Below are 19,275 nucleotides of genomic sequence, written 5' to 3' on the forward strand. Positions count from 1 at the left end.
GGAAAGAAAGTCAATGCTTTTGACCTGGAATAAATTTGGAATTCCCAGCCATATATACCCATTCAAGCCAGTTTTTTCTCAAGACGCTGAGCTCATAAAAGGTGCTTCAAGCAGTCTGAATTCTTTACAACACAAAGAGCTCAACTGTTGTTACTCCACAGAAAGAGACAGGCAGACTTTCCACAGGATTCCCTAGATCTAAACCAAACCAGATCTTCAGATAAATCCAATTCGCCTTCCCGAACTAGGAGTGGATGGTGGAACTGGCTTACATCCGTTTTCATTATAACTATCTGGGCCTTTCCTTATCCCCAAGACATGGAGCTCATAGGCAGTGTTTTCCATTCCCTGAGTTTTATTTAAAATAATTACAAAATCATTGAGTCATTACTAAGTCCTAAATAAATCCTTAATCTACACAATTCCATTTGATTTTCTCAATAGTTCAGTGACAAAGGTGCTATTTTTAGCTCCATTTAACGTATGAGGAGACTGAGATTTATACTGTACATCATTTGTTTGAGGTCACAGTTACTAAACTCTGGTGCTTTCTTTGCTTTACCCACCTCATGCTATTTGTTGCTAGGAAGTAGTTGCAGGAACCAAAAAAGTGTAACAACTTTTGCCCTGGGAAAGTTTTCATTACCCGGGGCATCAAGAAAAGTCCTTGACAGAAACAAATAGTTCTCTCTCTCTTTTTTATTCATAGCATGGACAGACGTATTTTTTTCTTTACACTGGGCGTTTTTATTCTGGTGCTGGGCTTTGTTATGATTCCATCTTTCTTTCCTGGGATTCTCCCTCTCCTCACTACTTCTCCTTACATCTTTATTATTCATAATTTCCCTTCTCCCTTCTCCCCTCCCAAGCCAGGGAAGCCTAATCCATTTATTTTACAAATATTTTAGGTGTTTGTTATGAGAAAGGCACTTAAAGTTTGCGAAGCACAATTACTACATTTTGCTTGTGTTAAGATTTTGGGGGATTGGTTGCAAAAGGCAATCAGCATACCCTAGCATCTGACATCTGCCCCAGTTCTGAGCAAAAGAACTTTCTATCAAAACTGATTTAAAATAGAGAATTCTCTTAGTTACATGCATTTCCATCTGCCATTATCAGTCCTCAAATGATCAGGTCTTGACCACATTCTAGCAAACTCTCATCACCGTTCTCACAACTCCTTCTCTGCCACCGCCTTTCATGGGGAAACCTGAAACATCTATCGATTATAAGCAAATTCCCGTATGTTTTCACTCTCCTCCTTCCCATTGACTCTTTTCCATCAGTGTATAAAATCTGCTCGTGTGTCTACCATTCTAAAAAGAAACCACCACCACCTTTCCTTTACCCAGCAAAGTCTTCAAACTACTCCACTAAATTTTGCCTTCCACTTTGTTTCCTATGTACAGTCTCCACCTGACATCACAGTTACTCTTCATCTCACTTCAGTCTGGATTTTCCTTCCACGAAACTACATAAGGACTTATAAATTTCCAGACCCACAAGTCCTTTCCATCTTGACCTTACTTACTTGCTCAAGCCCCCATCTGTGAAGTTGTCTCCTTCACTGGCTTTTGTGACACCACTTCAATTAGGTCTTTTCTTCTAGTGACTTTTTTCCATTTACTTCATGGGTACCTCTTCCTCCAGCCCTCACAAATATTGGGGTTCGCCATCCTCAGTCTTCCTCCCTCTCTACGTATTATGTCCTCACTGAGGAATCTCACTCACAGATATAGGTTCAGGTTCCCAGACATGAACCTGCATCTCAGACTTCCTTCCTGTGCTTCAGATAGCAGACATCTGCCTAAAAGATATTTCCATTTTGATATCCCACAAGGCCCTGAAGCTCAACATGTCAAATAAATTCAACTTCTTCTCTTGTCCTACAAACCTGCTCCCAATCCCGTATGTCCCATCTCAGAGTTTGACATGACCAGCAACTTAGTTGCTTGGCCCTGGGGTTTCTTTGACCTTATTATGGCAATATCTTTCCTGCCTCCAATTCATCCTTCTCACCATTGCAAAAGTGATTTTTCAAATATTGGCAAATATGATCATTTCACACTCGTCTACTCTTATTCCTGTCATCCTTCCATTTCATCCACTTCTTTCTTCCAAGCTTTCAAATCTTTCAGTGGCTCCCCAACACCTCAAGAAGATGATCAAAATTCTTTCCATGCTCTGAACCTTGTTGCTCTCCAGACTCCATCTATGTAGCTTCTTCTATTTTTCTTAAAACTCTACTTTCTAATCATTTCATGCTCCTTGCCACTCCTCTGAGTACTTATTTTCATTAATTGATATTTATGGGAACTTTTTTTTTTCTCTAAATAAGATATCAAAAAAGAGTGTGATTAGAGCAGAACAAAATTTACCCACTGGCTTAAGGGGTTTAGGGCAGGAAAAAGGAGCTGTGACTGTGTTCAAAAAAGACAGGCTCTGAGCATATACTCTGCATTGCACCCCAGGAAAAAAGACTGACAGAGTCGGAGAAAGGTTATTGACTTCTTCAGACCACAACACAGCTTTGGTGCCCTGAAGGTGTGGTGTGGGTAGGAGAGAGGGGCACTGGGGCTGGGTGTACCCAGGAAAGCAGTATTTTAACAGATGCCACCACGACTGGCAGTAGAGGCCACGGTGAAGGTTCCAGATGAGTCTGGTATGGAAGCATGCGGGGGTATTAGTTAAGACTAGATATTTAGAGGATTCTCAGGTATAACTGGGAAAGATGGTAGGGCAGTTATACAGGTGCGGGCTATGCAGCAAATGATTTTCCTACTAGTTGCAACAAAGCAAAACTGAAGGCCTTTGATGAAAACTCCTTAATTCCAGTATACGGCCATGCCCCCCTGAACATGTTGGGTCGGGCCTGGTTAGTACTTGGATGGGAGACCACCTAGAAATACTAGGTGCTGTAGGCGTAAAAATAAAATAAATAGAATAAAAAAAAATAATAAATTGCCCATAAAGCTTAAAAAAAAAAAAAAAGAAAGAAAAAAATCTCTTTAATTCCACTACCAAATCTAAAACATAATAAACTTTTCTTCTTCTCCTTATCTGCTATCTAAGGGCAGTCTAATTGTGCTTTGGATCTTTTCTCATCTCATCTCTTTTTGGGGAAATTTAAATTATCATCAAATATCCACTCTTATTAGAACTCCTTTCTGTAGAGATTTATACATGATTAAGTCACCGGGCTCCCTTTATCCCACCTGCCTTGAAAACTACTAATGTCTCTCTTCTACCCTTAAAAATCTTCTCAAAAAACCTGCCTATACTGTTTCCAAATCCTTATCTTCATTACTCCTTAGCCTATCTTTTTGGCTCCCACATCCAGCATTAAAATACAAACGAGCAAAACAAAAACACATTCCAGGGTCATCGATGACTTCCTTATTCCAAAATCCAGTGGACATTTTTCAGATTTATCTTACTTTACCTTGTAACAGTTGATACCGTTTATCACTCCCTTCTCCCTAAAACATTTTTTTTTTTTTATAACTACATTCCTGGTTTTCTCTTTGGCTGCCCCTTCTAATTGTCCTTTGTAGAATCTGCCTACATTGCCTGGATTATGCGTATATTTCCTCATTCTATACTTGATCTTTAGGAACCTCACTCATATTAAAATTCTCGCACTAAATAATTCTAAAATTGTGTATCTCCATAGTGCAGCCACACTGGGCTTCTTTCCACTGTTCAAACGCATCATATTTGGTCCCTCTATACTTTTGCACAAAGCTTTTCATTCTCTCAAGAAAACACTCCTCCATAGTAAACTCCTGTTCAGCTTTCAGATCTCAATTGAAAGATCATTTTTTATGGAAAGTCTTTCCTGACATCATAGGTCAGGTTCATTTGCTTTGGACTTCTATAAAATGGTCCCTTTCCTTCAGAACATTTAATTTATAATTTTGCTTTTGTTCTATCCTACTTTCCCCTTTTGGATGATTTCAATTGAATTATATAGTAAAGGGCAGGGAGGACAAGGTAAGCATCAATTGTTTAATCCTCATCCACATTTTCATAGGTAGGTGAACTGTCATTTCTTTCTGAAGTCCCGTTCAGGCAGCAACGCTGATAGGAAGAATAAAAGTCACTACGTGTGTAGGATTACTTCATTCATTGGCACTGGTTGTAGAGTAACCAGTGGGAGAAATAAGTCTGCAGTATTTCTAGAAATTCTCAAGCATGCGAACTCAATTTACTTCTTTTAGATAGCTCAAACGCTTGCTCTCAAGACCTCATACTTGATGGTGAGCACACATCCTTCCGAGACATTTCCCTAGACTGTACTCAGGATAGAGCTAGGTAGATGTTACTCTGCCTTCATTTATTTCTGCCCCCCCCCCATTAAACCTTTTGAGATAAATTCACACATAGTTGTAAGAAATAATGATTCCATGTACTCTTTACCAAATTACCCCCAATGGCAATACTTTGCAAGATTGTACGATATCACAACCAGCTTATTGATATCGATAGTCAAGATATACATCTCCATCACCATAAGGATTCCTCACATTGCCCTTCAGCAGTCACACTCACTATCCTCCCAGCCCTCCACTTCCATAACTCTTGGCAACTACTAATCTGTTCCTCATCTTTATAATTTTGTCATTTTAAGAACTTTATATAAATGAAATCACACTGCAACCTTTTAGGATTAGCTTTTCCACCTCTTTATCATCTCTGTAGATGATTATAAAGAGATACAAGGGGTGGCATGTATCAAGTTTAACCATTCACCCATTGAAAGACACGTCATTTCTAGGTTTTACCCTTACAACGCTTCTTTGAACATGTGTACAAGTATTTGTGTGAAAATAAATGCCCAGGAGTGTAATTTCTCATTCACATAATTGCCATGTTTAGCTATTTAAGAAAGTTTTCCAAAATGGCTACACAATTTAACATTCCTACCAGCAATAGGTGAGTGATCGGTTCTCTGAATCCTTGCTAGTATTTGGTGGTGTCACTATTTTTTCTTTGGCCAGTCTGATAAGCATGTAGTGATCTCTCACTGTGGTTTTAATTTCCATTTACCTAGCAGCAAAGGATGTTAAATACCTTTCACGTGATCGCCACCTAAACATTACCTTTGGTGAAATGTCTGTCTTTTGCTCATTCTAACTGGATCGCTTTTTTGTTTTCATTTATGTATATATCCCAGTGCTGACACATAATAGATGTGCTTTGCAAATATTTCTCCCATTTTGTAGCTTATCTCTTAATCATGATTTTCACAGAGCAAGTTATAAATTTTGAAGTCCAAATTATGCTTTTATGAATCATGTTGTGTCAAGCCTAAGAATTTTTTGCCTAGACCTAGATGCCAGATTTTTTTTTTTCCTCTAAAAGTTTGACAATCCTACATTTAAGTCCATGATCCATTTTGAGTTGTTGTTAAGGTGTGAGACTTAGGTCAGAGTTGTTTTTTTAATGATGTCCAATTGTTCTGGGATCATTTGTTGAAAAGGCCATTATTTCCTCCACTCAATTGCTTTTGTACTTTGTCAAAAATCAGTTGTGCATGTTTGTGTGGGTCTGAGATCTTTATTCTGTTCCATCGATCTATGTCTATCCCTACCATGAAGAATCCTCCATTGTTTTTAATTACTGCTGCTATAACATCTTGGAATTCAGTAAATTGATCTTTCTCACTTTAGTCTTTTTCAAAATTTTTTCTTTTGCCTTTCCATATAAATTTTACACTGATTTTCTATCTACAAAAAAATCTTGCTGTAAATTCGGCATTAGATTAAATCTGTATATCAATTTGGGAAGAACTGACACATTATTAGGTTTTCCAGCCCATAAACTTATGTTTCTCTATTTAGGTCTGGATTTCCATTATTAGTATTTTGTAGTTTTCAATGTACATTGTACATGGTTTGTTAGAATTAAACCAAGTATGTCACTTTTTCTCCATGTGGCTGACGTGCTCTGTGGCAGATAAGAGGGGTCCTTTGGAACTCACTCAGGTTGCTATCACCACCCTTGCCGAGTGCTTCCAACAAGAAACACAAGAGGCATCCTAGCAAATGTTCTCTTAGATGCATGCTTTCCTATGAAATTTTCATGTCTTTTGATGCTCAATAAAGCTTGTCAGCAGAGGGGAAAAAAACCCAAAATGTACTTGCTTCAAGGCTGCTTTCAATCAAAGCTTTCACAAATGCAGGACTATTTCTCTAATCCATCTTCCTCTTCCCATCTTTGGCATCTTAGATGGCTCTGTTCTTTTGTTAGCACTTCCAATTTGTGGATTCTTTTTCACTGGAGAGATCTTAACAAAACTAAAAAACTCTTACTCCGTAAACAAAGAATGGCTGGTTAGGATTATATTTTAATATATGTAGTTTTCATTCATGTAGTATTACAAATATGACGTGTGACGGCTATCATGACCAATAATTAGATCAGTACTCGACAAATAGTTTTGTCAAGTTAGTTTGGTTTTTACTTAAATTCTTACCTCTTTCAGACATGACAATTGCTAAGTGCCAGAGATCTTCCTTTTTATCATTTTTCTTTAAATATTGATGGATAAGAAAATAAAATGTAAGACTGGCATATATTACCAACTAGACTTAGTTATCTCAAAAAACTAAGCAATATATACTGCATTAAATTTAGCACAAATTTGACAGCTATCCATTTCTAATTCTCAAACATATTTCCTAACACTGATTTCTAATAAAAATACTGGATATCCAAGAACTCTCAAGTCATAGATACCCCTTTAAAAAAAAAAATAGGTTGGTTATGTCACCAAAAATGTTGATTTAAATGGGATCATTGGGATAACATTTTAATAGTTAAAATGTTTCAAGAATGTGAAAGACGTCTATGGCCATGCCACCCTGAACAAGCCTGATCCCATCTGATCTCGGAAGCTAAGCAGATTCGGACCTGGTTAGTACTTGGATGGGAAACCACCTAGGAAGACCAAGTGCTGTAGGCGTAAAAAATAAAAATAAACAATAAAAAAAATGTGAAAGACTTTTGATGCTTTTTTTAACCTGTACTCTTATCATCCTTGAAACCAGAAGTGTGAAGTTAGTCTTTTCATTCACTCCATGTCCTAAATCCAAAATCTTCAAATCACTCTATACTATATTTTAGATAATCAGGATTCTCATAGCACTGAATACAAAATGTACCTCGCATTATTCAGTAATATATCTCATATTGATAAAAAGTGAGACAAAGAAAATTGTGCCATAACATAGAAAACCCTTGAATTTTGGAATGTAATACAATATTGTATTTAGACAAATATTAAGATAAAACATGATTGTTACATGGATAGCTCAGGAAAATATTTACAAGAAATTTTATTCTTCCCAGTAAAATGAATTATCTTTTTCAAAATGAACTTTTCTGTTTATGATATAGTAGGAAAATATGTGGAGACTCTTATCTTTCCATTTCTATTTTCTTCTTTCAGTCTATTTTATGCTTTATGTGTTTCTAAAAAATGTTCATGAATTTCATGGAGAAAATAAATTACATTTTCCTGGAGAAAAGCAGTTTGGAGGGTTAAGATAAAAAAATATGGAAGGTTTGTTGCTGTTGCTATAAATTTTTTGGTATCTCTTTGTATATTCTTACTGTGGGTATGGTATTAAGAAATGGAAATTCCAGTCCTGATTCTGCCATTTTATAAAAGTAAAGAATATCTACCCTACCTTTCAATACAGACTACTTATGAGACTACAAGTTTTTGAAAATTTATAAAATGCCATAATTATAAAAATGTGTAGTTCCAAGGAAAAAGTCCACTATATATAGTTGCTAGGTTAACATCCTAGCAACTATATATAGTGGAAAATATTAATAGTGCCATTATTGCATCATAATTATTATGAGGCATAATTTGGTTCTTGTTATAATAAATCCAGTAACTTCTAATACATGTGCAAAAAAACTAAACTTATGCTGTTCTCCAAAATGAAATGAAAGTATCTAGGTGTTTATACATATTTGCTTTGTAAACGATCCAATTCAAAATATTATCACTGATTTTAAAAACAAGTGTACTTTGACCCAGCAGTTGAGAATGTATCTTGAGGAAATAATGTGTTCAAGGATACACCATTTATATTAAAATTTTTTTAAAGTAGAAAGGCCCTCAGTGCCCCAAATGAGGATTGATTCAATACATTATGATTCATCTACAAATGAAGGGGCTTTGAAAATGGTATAAACCAGTTATATTACAAATGGAAAAAGACCACAGAATAGTATACAACTCCATTTTAAAATATCTAGTGATCATTTATAGATAGGCCTTCATCTTTTGTCATTTTATTTGGAATTTCTAGCTTTTCTATAATAATATATGTGATTTTTTATAAGTATTTAAAGACCGAATTTTCATACTTTATACAGAAATACTTCTCAGGTTAAGTGAAAGCTGACAAAATGCTCAATCTGCAAATAGTCCATAGGAGCTGGCAATATATATGTAAAATATAGAATTTTTAAAAATAATTTTACCAAGTGTGTCATTAACCAAAGTCCTCTATAGTATTTCAAGCCAGAGTCCTCTATTTTACAACTAGACCTCTTTAACCAGATTTTTATCAAGACATAGGCACTTTTGAGATAATGTATTTTCTCATAGCAGTTGTCACTATGGAAGAGAGATTATCACCAAGCTTATTTAACCCACGTTATAGATGACAGAAGGTATATCTGCAACGAAAAACAAAATGAAATTTATTACTTGATAAAATTAAATATGAAATGAATATGCTGATTACTGGAAAAGCAGGTTAAATTAGAAAAGATATATTTGAATAAGTGTGAAAATTATGGAGGGAAGTTCTAAGAACTTTCAATAGCTTTGGAGGTTGACAGTATAAGTACTTCATGTCTAATTTTACTTTACAATCTATGGCAGTCCTTCTTTGCCATCACAACATTTTTATACTTATCACTCATGATAAGGAGAAACTTTTCAGTCCCCAATGGAATAAAAAGAAAATTTCTGGAAGTAAAGAGGCAAGAATTAGGGAGAAAGAAGGTATGCTGGATTTGTATATATGTGAGGAAAAGAGTCATTAGGCCAATAACTCACTGGTACCAAAGGTGATTTAGAACAATTTAAAGTGAGAATGGAGGATAAAGAGGGAAAGGGGCACTATGAAGCCATTTCTCTGAACATTTTCAGAATTCTCAATTGTGCAATGACTGAGGGCTACAAATTTTTCTTTCTATTCTATATTAATGTAATTGATGCAAGATTCAGAACAATTTTAAAAAGTTAACAACTGCTTTTAAGTAAGACTATTTTATTTAAATTTTTCTCAAAATATAAAAATAATAAACATTATGGATATTTAACAAAACATAATTCAACTATAAATAATAAAAATGTTGACAACCCCACATACACATGTAATACTATAAACATTCTAAGCATACAAGAGTAGTTTTCTAATTCAAGTTTTACCTTTTTCAGTTCAAGTTTTATTACTTTTAAAAATAAAAGAAAAAAAAGCTGCTACAGCTTAACCAATTACTTTCGCTCCACTCAAAGAGCAGGGAATTTTCCCCCCATGCCAACACACACATTCGTGAAATGAGATACTTATGGGCACAGGAATTAAAAACTGGAACAATCCAGTCTCCAGACAAGAAAAGACTCCTTTGGTGTTTCTAGGTTCAACAATCCACAGAAATCGAGTTTAACTAAACCACTTATTAAAGGAAATCTTGTGCCAGACAACATGTTCTGAAGTAATATCACACCCAAAACAGGGTCAGGATTCTGAGAATCAAAAGTAAACATCTATGAATGCTTTGCTGATACTTAAAAATTGTATCTTAAGAACATTCACTAAGGTGCTGGAATGGTTTTGTAGAGAACAATCTACACATTAAGACAAAACTTGTACAATGTAAATAATACATCTCTTTCCAACTCATCAAATGTTCTATAAATATTTAAGAATTACCCTGCCTCCTGTTGAGTAAAAGACAGATGGGAATTTAAAGCAGAGCAGGATTACATCATATTTTAGGACTAGGAAAGTTTTCCATTTGAAATATGGGAAAACTGAGCCATGCTGGATGTATCCTTTTTTAGTTCTAGCCAGATTAACACCATTTCTCTTATCAAAAGAGCTAATGACAAACTGAAGAAACTATTTTCTTTTCGGGAAACTGGGCAAAAATCAGTACACTGTCATTCTGCATCTTTAAATTATGGGGTATTTCTAATGGGCTGGGCTCTTTACCTGACTCATCGCAGACCACTTTTATGATTATGCTGATAGATTAGAATAAATCACAAGCAATCACAGATTAAAGCCTAGCAAAGTCTAGATCTAAATAGGTTCAAAAATGATATTGAAAGGTTTTGTAGCACCGATGACTTTTTCCTAAGACACTTGGGGGCTGCATCACTTTAAAGTATTATTTCTCCTGTAAACAAGACCAAAAATATTCAGTTGATCTGTATTTTGAGCATAAATATTTATAAACTCTATTAAAAAAACAAATATAGCATGACTAGAGCAGCTAATAGTGTAAAATCCAAGTATATTGAAAAATATAAAGATATATAAAATGCTTCCATAATGCAATCATGCAGAGGTAAATTGCTTCATTCGATTACACAAAAGTGATTCTGTACAGTTATCTACACACAGCTCTATGAGAATCCTATTCATAAAAATAAAATGAAAAATCCTTTAATTAATCAACAAACGGGAATTTAACTATGTAACTGACCTACTGGATCTCAGCAGTTTTCAAAAAGTGCAATGATCTTAATGAGAATCCAATCATCTCGACTCTGATTCCAAATGGCATGTTTAATTTTGTTTTGCTTTATTTTTTATTTAAAGGCAAGGGAAAAAAAGATGACAAGATAAAATTGAGAGTGGTGGTATGTGGTCCACATTCATTAACTAATTAAAACTGTTAACAGCAAATACGGTCTCTTCAGAAACGTTCTTTGGGTTTCTAACTGACCTCGGAGGTAAACCACTATTACACGGGCCAAGACTCTTTCCTTGAAAAAATGCTGAATATGGGAAAATACTTACAAACTCCCTGCAGCTATATGCTAGTTTGCAAATATAAACTAAAACTAAAGTCTAATTTAAAAAATGCCTTGGAGGCTACTAGGTCATAATCATGTTAGAGGATCTTCCAAAATATGTAATTTTCCTTTAAACCAAGCCTAACATTAACCATGCTGTCTCTAACTAATAAGGATCAAAAGATAATTTACATTATGACTGATGTGTTCATTCTTTTTTATTTTTCATGAAGACAAATGCAGTGCATACTCAAGAAAAAAGTGTGCAGAACAGTCATTTTTACACAAAAAAAGTGAAAATATGAGCATGGACAAGGGTAAATAAAATTAAATATAATTTGGACTTTTCTAATAAAGAGTTGCTATCGAGTATAACTTCCAAATTCTCAAACGCCTCATGAGAATCTATGAAAGAATACTAAAAAATTAATTTTCTGAAAACTTTTTTATGGTGCCCATTATAAAAAGGGTATTATGGATAAATACTTAGAATAAAATTCAATCATACTCTATAAATAATTCTAAGCCATACTGCTTACACATAATATGGGCAGATACCTTTTAAGACAGGAAAGCTACAGCAGTCTTTAACAATGTTAGACACATAACCCCTTGCTTTTATCTTTGATGTCTTGATTACAAGCGAGAAAAATGTAAGAAAACTGTGTAAATTAGACATCTAATAGATATTTCTCAATATTTATAATCCACAGGCCATCCTGCATTACTTGAAAAGAAAATTATCCTCCTTGTTGCTTTTGAAGAGCTAGTTTAAAAAATATTCTTCAGGTGAGTGGTCTTGGCAAACTCTTCAGTAAGTATATTTAGAATAGGTAAGTTATTACAGTGTGTAAAAAAGTATTTTACCATCTGTTCAAAATTATTTTAAGTGATTATCCTAACCCCTGAAATGTATACTAAAACCTAAAAAAATTAAAACCAAACCCATATTTAACTTTTTAATCATTTTCTTCATTTTAAATTGTTCATGCTAATTAACACAGCATCATAGCTTTATAGATTTCCTAGAAACGATTCTCAACTTGGCTGAGACTGAAGTTATCTCATTAGAAATCAAGAGGTCTTTTTATTTTGTGTGGTGTTTAAAAGGTAAATGGTTATAAAGTGGAGAAAAGATTTAAGGTCAAAGCACACACTCATATACTTCTGGACTCAGATGTACCCTTAGAGAACTGTAAAGATAAAATGCAAATTATGGTACATGTAAACATCTAATCAAACTGATAAAGAGCAAACATAAAATGACAGAATGATATTATAACAGTCGTCTCCAGACAGGAACAGGTCTTGCTGTTGTAGTCGCAAAGCTAAATTCAGGCAATGATGATCTCTCTCTGCTGGAAAAAGAGAAGACTATTAAAAAAAAAAAACTTTGAAAATAGTAAATAAATCTAAAAATTGAATCACAGCATAAACTAACCTCCAATTTTTCTCAACATAAAAAATCTATCTGAGAAAAGATCAAAATCAAAGTTGTACACAATTTAAAAAAAAAAAAAAGTCTTTGGCTTAAAATGATTTTAATGAAACCTCTTTGCATCATGTTTCCTCAAAACATTAAGCTGCACAGATCATAGCTCTACAACATGGCTATGACCTAGAATTTTTGGTTAGGAAATGTAGTAACTGACCAGATAGTAAATTTTTATAGAGGTGTGGGTAGGCAAAAGTAATTAAAAAAAAAATCGAGAACAAATTCCAAGATATTATATATAAAAATGAAAGCAAAAACAATTATCTTAACTTTCCCAAAGATTTCAAAGTAACTGCAAGTTATATCTAGTTTCCTTATACTCCATATGATAATCATTTCATTTTTTAGTCACATTATATGACATAAAATTCTATACTACGCACAATGATTAACAACAAAAATAAATAAAAAGGAACACATCAAAATGAGACAGCACTTGGTATACAAAGGAAGACTAATTTGGGATGATGGGAAGATAGATGAGTGGATGGATGAAATGAAGTAATAGGGAAGGAGGGATTAGGAAGAAGCAAGTATAATAAATTAATATCAATTTACTAAAATAAAAAATGCTTTCAATTATACTAAGTGATGAGTATCATAATACTTATAAATTGCAAGAAAATTATTTACCGAGTTAGGAATTTTTCTACTAAACGATGTTTCATTAGAAATTACTAAGGATGGCAGTCACGTTCACCATGATATCTTTCTTAGGACTTTTAGGTAGCTATTTTGGAAAGTTATCTGCTGTTGTCTGATAGGTATATAATATTTAGAGAGAAAAAAGAATTCTTTTCTCTAAAAGCCTGTATACATACCTTAGAGCAACCAGCCAGTTCAAAAAGTTAATAAGAACTAGGTAGTTCCTGAGATCTGGGAAACTTTTTTCTGCCTTATAAATATTATACACTCATAACTTTATCCTAGATTAAATTTCCACTTTTAATTTATAGAGTTTTAAAAGAATAAGAAAACCTTAAGAGAAAGACCAAAAAAGTGAACTAATTTAATCTGGTTAATATCATGCAGGGCATTTTTGTTTTAAAAGGCTGAAAGACTTTTATTAAGAAGAAAAAAACTTACAAATATTAATATAAATTCTAGAAGGACTAAAAATAATTTCCTATGATTAGTTCACATTATGGATAAGGGGGAAAAAGAAAATATAGATGATAAAGTTTGTATAATACTCTAAAGTAGCCATTGATATGTTAACATACCAAACAAGCAACTGTTTGCTTTCTTTTAGTAACCTTTAGAGCCAATGATGAGTGTTCGAAGTAAGATTGGAAATACAGTCCCAATAAAACAATTCTAGTAACAGGAAATTTCTTTCAATTAAGCTCAGTCGTATTTTCTACAGATAGTCAGCTAAAACAGTGAAGTCTTGTCTTCATAGTAAACTACTAGTTGATACATGTGATCATATTACAATAAAACAAGCACTATGCAATACTCTCTTATTCCTACAACATGGTTTCAATAAATGCTTGGGCATTGGTTAAATACTAAAATTAATTTTTAAAATGTTACAATTATCCAATAACATTTAAAACAGCACTGCTTAAGTAGAAAACATAAAATATTGAATAAAATATATAAAATGACAACTCAACCATCCCTTGAGATAATCCTAATCAATCTTTTAACCAATAATATATATTTTCCCTCAATTTTTTTCCTGTAAAAAATAGCTACCTACATTCTTCTCAATCTTTTTTTTCACTCCCAACTCAGCCCAGATCTGTACTAAAGCAAACAACTTATGAGAATTGTAATTAAAAATGTTTCAAGTTTTAGGTAGCACACTGTAATAGGAAAGAGTTTTTAAATTTTGAGTTCAGAAGTAAAAAGAAAAGTTGTAAGTAGGAAGGAAAAATGCTAGTAAATATAGAAGTTAATCTATACTTTATAAGTTGAATGGAACTTGTGCCAGCAAGGGCAAGCATTTGGGAACACTATATACAAAACTGTACTAAGATACATAATATGAATTATCATAACCAAATCAAAGTTGTTTCCATTGGTAAGATGATAAAAACCATAACACCAACAAGTATGGAGAACTGGTATATTCAACTGTTTTAGATTAAACACTAATACACTACCAGGAAAACTACAGATGTGAAAGACCTTAGAGATCACATAGTCCAGCCCCTTTCATTTTCCAGACAAGAAAACAGCCTTGGATAAGTTAAAAGACTTGTTTAAGGCCACAAGAGTGAGTAACAGAGCTGGGACCAAAAGCTAAATCTCCTAATACTTGTCCAGTCCTTTACACTAGGTCATCTTTGGATATATATAAAAAAAAAAAATTAGTGAGATGAACTACATTAGTGGCTCTTGGAACTGACTACATTTAACACTCAAAAATATTAATGGCTAATTGTTATGGGAATTCCACTAAGTCTACACGTGTATTCTTCCATCAGTATTTGTAATCCCAGTGGTGTAATACTTAACTCTATCAATTGTTTAGCAAAATGGTCCCAATGACTGAGAAGACCCTCAAAAGAGATTTTTGAAAATTGATAAGAATTAACAAGGGAGGTAATTGTCACTCCATTATTGGAGATTTAAACGTACATTCATTCGTTAGTTCATCCAACAAACATCTGAGTGCCCACTATGAGCCAGGTTTTATGATAATCACTAGAGATAAAAAGATGAATAAGACATGGTCCCCTTCCTAGAGGAGCTTGTAATCTAGTGGGGAAGACAGACATATAAACCAGATAAATTATAACATTAAGTACTTGTAACAGAGATATGAACAAAGTGCTGTCTTAAAAGGGAGGGTAAAGGTATGGACTGGCTAATGACCAAGAAGTTTACTAATTTTGTGCAAGAACTACCATATTTACTGCACACACAATCTCATGCTTAATCAACAGAAAGGAGGTAGCAATGTAGCATTAAAAAAAAAAAAGAAAGTTGGCACTGAAACTAGAATGCCTGCATTCAAATCTAGTCCTTCCACTACCAGCTGTGACTTTGGGTAAGTTGCTCCATCTCTATTAGCCTAAATTCCCTAATCTTTAAAATGGGAACTAACAATTATTTCAATGGGATATTTTGTTTTAAAGGAGAACAGATGACAGTACATGTAGGGTACTATAATTTATAAATGCATTAATTTAAATCCAATAGCAATGAAAATCTAAGTAATATTTATAATTAAAATTATATTAATGCTAATAAAAATATAATTGTGAGCCTAATAAGTGCTAATATTTAATCCCCATACTTCTGAGACCAAATCCAAATATATTTGTCTTCTGATTTATTCACAGCAAAATGGCTTAAAACATTTTAATTTAGGTTACTAGAGAATGTAAGTCTAGGGAAAGTAATTAGCTATTTACGAATTTAAATAAACAGTAGGTAATTTCAGTTACTATATAAGGAAATTTTACAGTAATTTTTTAAAAATCAGCCTAAAATTTACTAATCAAATTATAAAGCCAAAAATCAGCACAGAGATTTAACTGGCCTTTGAAAGATTTTCTTTCTTTATAATACCTGTTTGGTGTAAAGAGAAGAAACGTGAGCCTCTGCCAATTTGGCACCTTTCACGACTACTAAAAAGAAAAGAAAACAAACTTACCTAACGAATCAGAATAGCACAGTCAACATATAAGAGACTACATAAAAATATATCATAGATCTAAGTACAATAAAGAAGTTTTTGCGTAGAGTCACTATTTTGGCAAAAGTCGTCTGATTTTGAAATTTTAAATATAAACATGTACACCAACTCCAAGCCAAAACATTTCTACATAATAGTATTATCATCAAAAACATATATAACTTTAACCCTAAGTGTGGGGAAAATCCACTAGTCACTCCACTGGCAGAAGACTATGGTGGTATAATTACAGGTTGTGATTGTGAGGACTCTAGTATGGAAAGAAAGCAATTTTTTTTTTTTTTAAATGTGACTTTTATATAATCTCTATAATCTCAGGAGGGGCAGAAACACTTGTAACTGAAATAAATTTGCAAAGATAAGTATGTGATCTCGCATCCCCTCATTCTACAAAGAATGAACTGATTTCCTGGAAACTCCTCTATCAACTTTAAATGATCGTGTTCACTTGCCAGAGAAATCCACTTAAAAATCACAATATTGTTGCAAATGTCAAAGATTTTTATACAAGTATAGGAAATGCACACTTAAAATATCAGACTGGAACACTTACCAAACAGTGTTTTCCTAAAGTAGTATCTATAGTACATTTCTTTATTCATATATCTTCAAATGGTCAAGTTTTCTTTCATACATCCAAAATGTAATGTGATGGTTTTCTTATTCACCAAATGTTAGCTCTACTTGAAGTCTGGTTCCAAACTAATCAGCCTGCTTTTAAATTTTAAGACATCTGTTGAATATTTATAGGATCAAACCAAACTGAAGTGGTATAAATTTTAAACAGTGGATTGTACATTATTGTCAAGGTACCAGTAACCATTATTAAGAATAAATTAGTGATTATAGCTCCTTTTGTGATAATTGGGGGGGACGGGTAGATCACCATCTGGAATGGTCTATTCGATTTTTTTCTTTTTTTTTTTTCTTTTTTCTTTTTTTAAAATCAAAGAACAATGTCTTGGTTTTTTTTTTTTTTTTTGTCACTGCTTTTCTTTTCTTTTCTTTTCTTTTTAAGAGACCATTCCACTTTATTTTAAACATCCGAATGCATAAGGAGTCATATGCAAAACAGTCATACACCATTATCATTAAAACCCATATGGTAAAATACATACACAAGTCCAACAAAAGGCTAATACATAGTAAGCCTAAGCATACTACTATGTAATATTATGAATACATAACTTGGAGACTTTAGTTAGAGTACTATGTTATCTATTCATTTTTGAAAACATTCATTAAGATTTTAAATGCAAATTCATTCCTTATTTGGAGTAAAACAAAATCCTCTAAGTTATAACAATGGTCATAAGTTTTCAGACCTATTCATTAAATTACAAAGAACCCAAAGAATCTCATAATGTTCAGTAGAAGTATGTAATAAAAACATTGCATATGTTTCTAGTGTGATGTCTTTAGCAACTGTTTACTGAAATAAAATGCAAACATCGATCTTTCAAAATACAGGATCAGAAGGTAGTTTTCTTCTCTTTTGTCTATTTGTGAAATCCATCTTCATCACATTTACCAAAAATTGTTTTTACAAATATGTAAAAGTACATTAGATAATACTAATGAAACACAGGTAGAGTTCTAGCATATGTAGATCAATGATCAGTCAAATCATCTTCTCCAAGAACGAGATTCATTGTCCTCTTCTTCTTCATCATCATCTTGAAGTAATGAGTCATCCACCATAGACTCTTCCTGAAACTTTAGGTTAAAATGCATTTAGGAATTTACCCAAAAAAAAAAAGAAAAGAAAAAAGGTGACACTTTTAAATACTGATTTTGCTCAATAGAGTTGAATACAAAAGGTATTTTTATAGCTAGAACATTCAAGAAACAAAGAAAAGCAACCTTTACCGACTCAATGGTTTCTCTATAGTATCTATTCTATTGCTTGCATCAAGCAGGCACTAAAGTAATATCAAAGTAAGCCTTTGTACATGCAGTTTCTTCTGTCTCTATTTACCAAATGATATTATCTTCTATAGCTACAAAACACTGATCAATTTTTTTTTTTTTTTTTTTTTAAATAACATCAGTAAGTCTTCTCTGACTTACCCCACCGCTGGACACTAAATCAACTAATGACTTGTATAAAAGTCTATCAAGATTTTCTACTGTATACAAACATTTTCTTTTATAGCATTCCTTTCTTTTCTCCATTCCCTTCATAAAAGCTTCTCAGACTGCTTTTCAAACTTTTCAAAATACCTAATACCAGGAGCTCTCCTGCTTTTCTCCCCATTCAATTCAAACTCATGGAAGGACAAAGGTAAAATCTAAAATATAAAATGACAAATCATGTATATGAGTTTCAAAACACACAATTTATTCTTGCATTTGACTATGGATATGTGTAACAGCCTCGAATGTTCTTCAAACAAAATGAAGTGATACTATGATATCTAACAAAGATAAAACATGGAATCATCTCGTTTTCCTACTTAATCTACATTTCTTAAGTTTCTCAACTTTTTTTACAGCTTATTTTATGATTAAACAAAATAGTTGCTTAGTTTTAAGTTTTTGGTTTCAATGGGTTCTCTCGCTTCACTGCTCTTTATGCTCATATGTCTCATTCATTAGACTGTCTTTACTCAAGAAAAAAGTACTCTTCCATACCTATCTCTCTGCCCCAATATGACTCTCACCTATATTCCCAGTCTCAGCTCTTGGTAATGGAAAACTTTATTACTACTTAGGGTTCAGCTCTACTGTTACCACCTCCTTCAAGATTCTTCTGGACATAAATGATCACTCCTTCCTTTGGATTCCGACAGCATATTGTCCAAATCTTTATTCAGCACATCAGTCTGCCTTTCATTATAATTAGTTTCTTATGTGTCTGTCACCACCACCCCCCTTTCCAGATCATAAGCTCCTTGATAGGGACCGTGTCTTATTCATTTTTGTGCCTATCACAGTATCTACCATATAGCAGGCATTCATTCTAATGAACTAAACGATATGAATTAAAATAAAAAAAAAAAACTTGAAATGTTAATAAAGCCTTTGAGTATAATATAAACTCTAAAACTTGAAATACTATGAAATTTC

The 19,275-nt window shown here is 33.2% G+C and overlaps 1 protein-coding gene and 1 pseudogene across 1 annotated transcript in view; one reads left to right on the forward strand and one right to left on the reverse strand.

The window, feature by feature from the left end:
- The first annotated feature begins 6,848 nt into the window (after positions 1-6,848).
- On the forward strand, positions 6,849-6,967 carry LOC112481408 (annotated as a pseudogene).
- Positions 6,968-11,259: 4,292 nt separating this feature from the next.
- The window catches only part of RBM26 (RNA binding motif protein 26), an 80,454-nt gene continuing 72,438 nt past the window's right edge, over positions 11,260-19,275 (reverse strand). Inside the window, exons 22-24 of the mRNA XM_025048190.1 lie at positions 16,760-17,922; positions 16,080-16,138; positions 11,260-12,417 (exon numbers count right to left, since the gene is read on the reverse strand). Of these exons, the coding sequence (XP_024903958.1) occupies positions 17,833-17,922 (90 nt within the window). The 3' untranslated portion in view covers positions 11,260-12,417; positions 16,080-16,138; positions 16,760-17,832. The remainder of the gene's footprint in view (positions 12,418-16,079; positions 16,139-16,759; positions 17,923-19,275) is intronic.

The sequence above is a fragment of the Pteropus alecto genome, unplaced genomic scaffold (genome assembly GCF_000325575.1).
Source record: "Pteropus alecto unplaced genomic scaffold, ASM32557v1 scaffold72, whole genome shotgun sequence".
NCBI classification, from domain to species: Eukaryota; Metazoa; Chordata; class Mammalia; order Chiroptera; family Pteropodidae; genus Pteropus; species Pteropus alecto.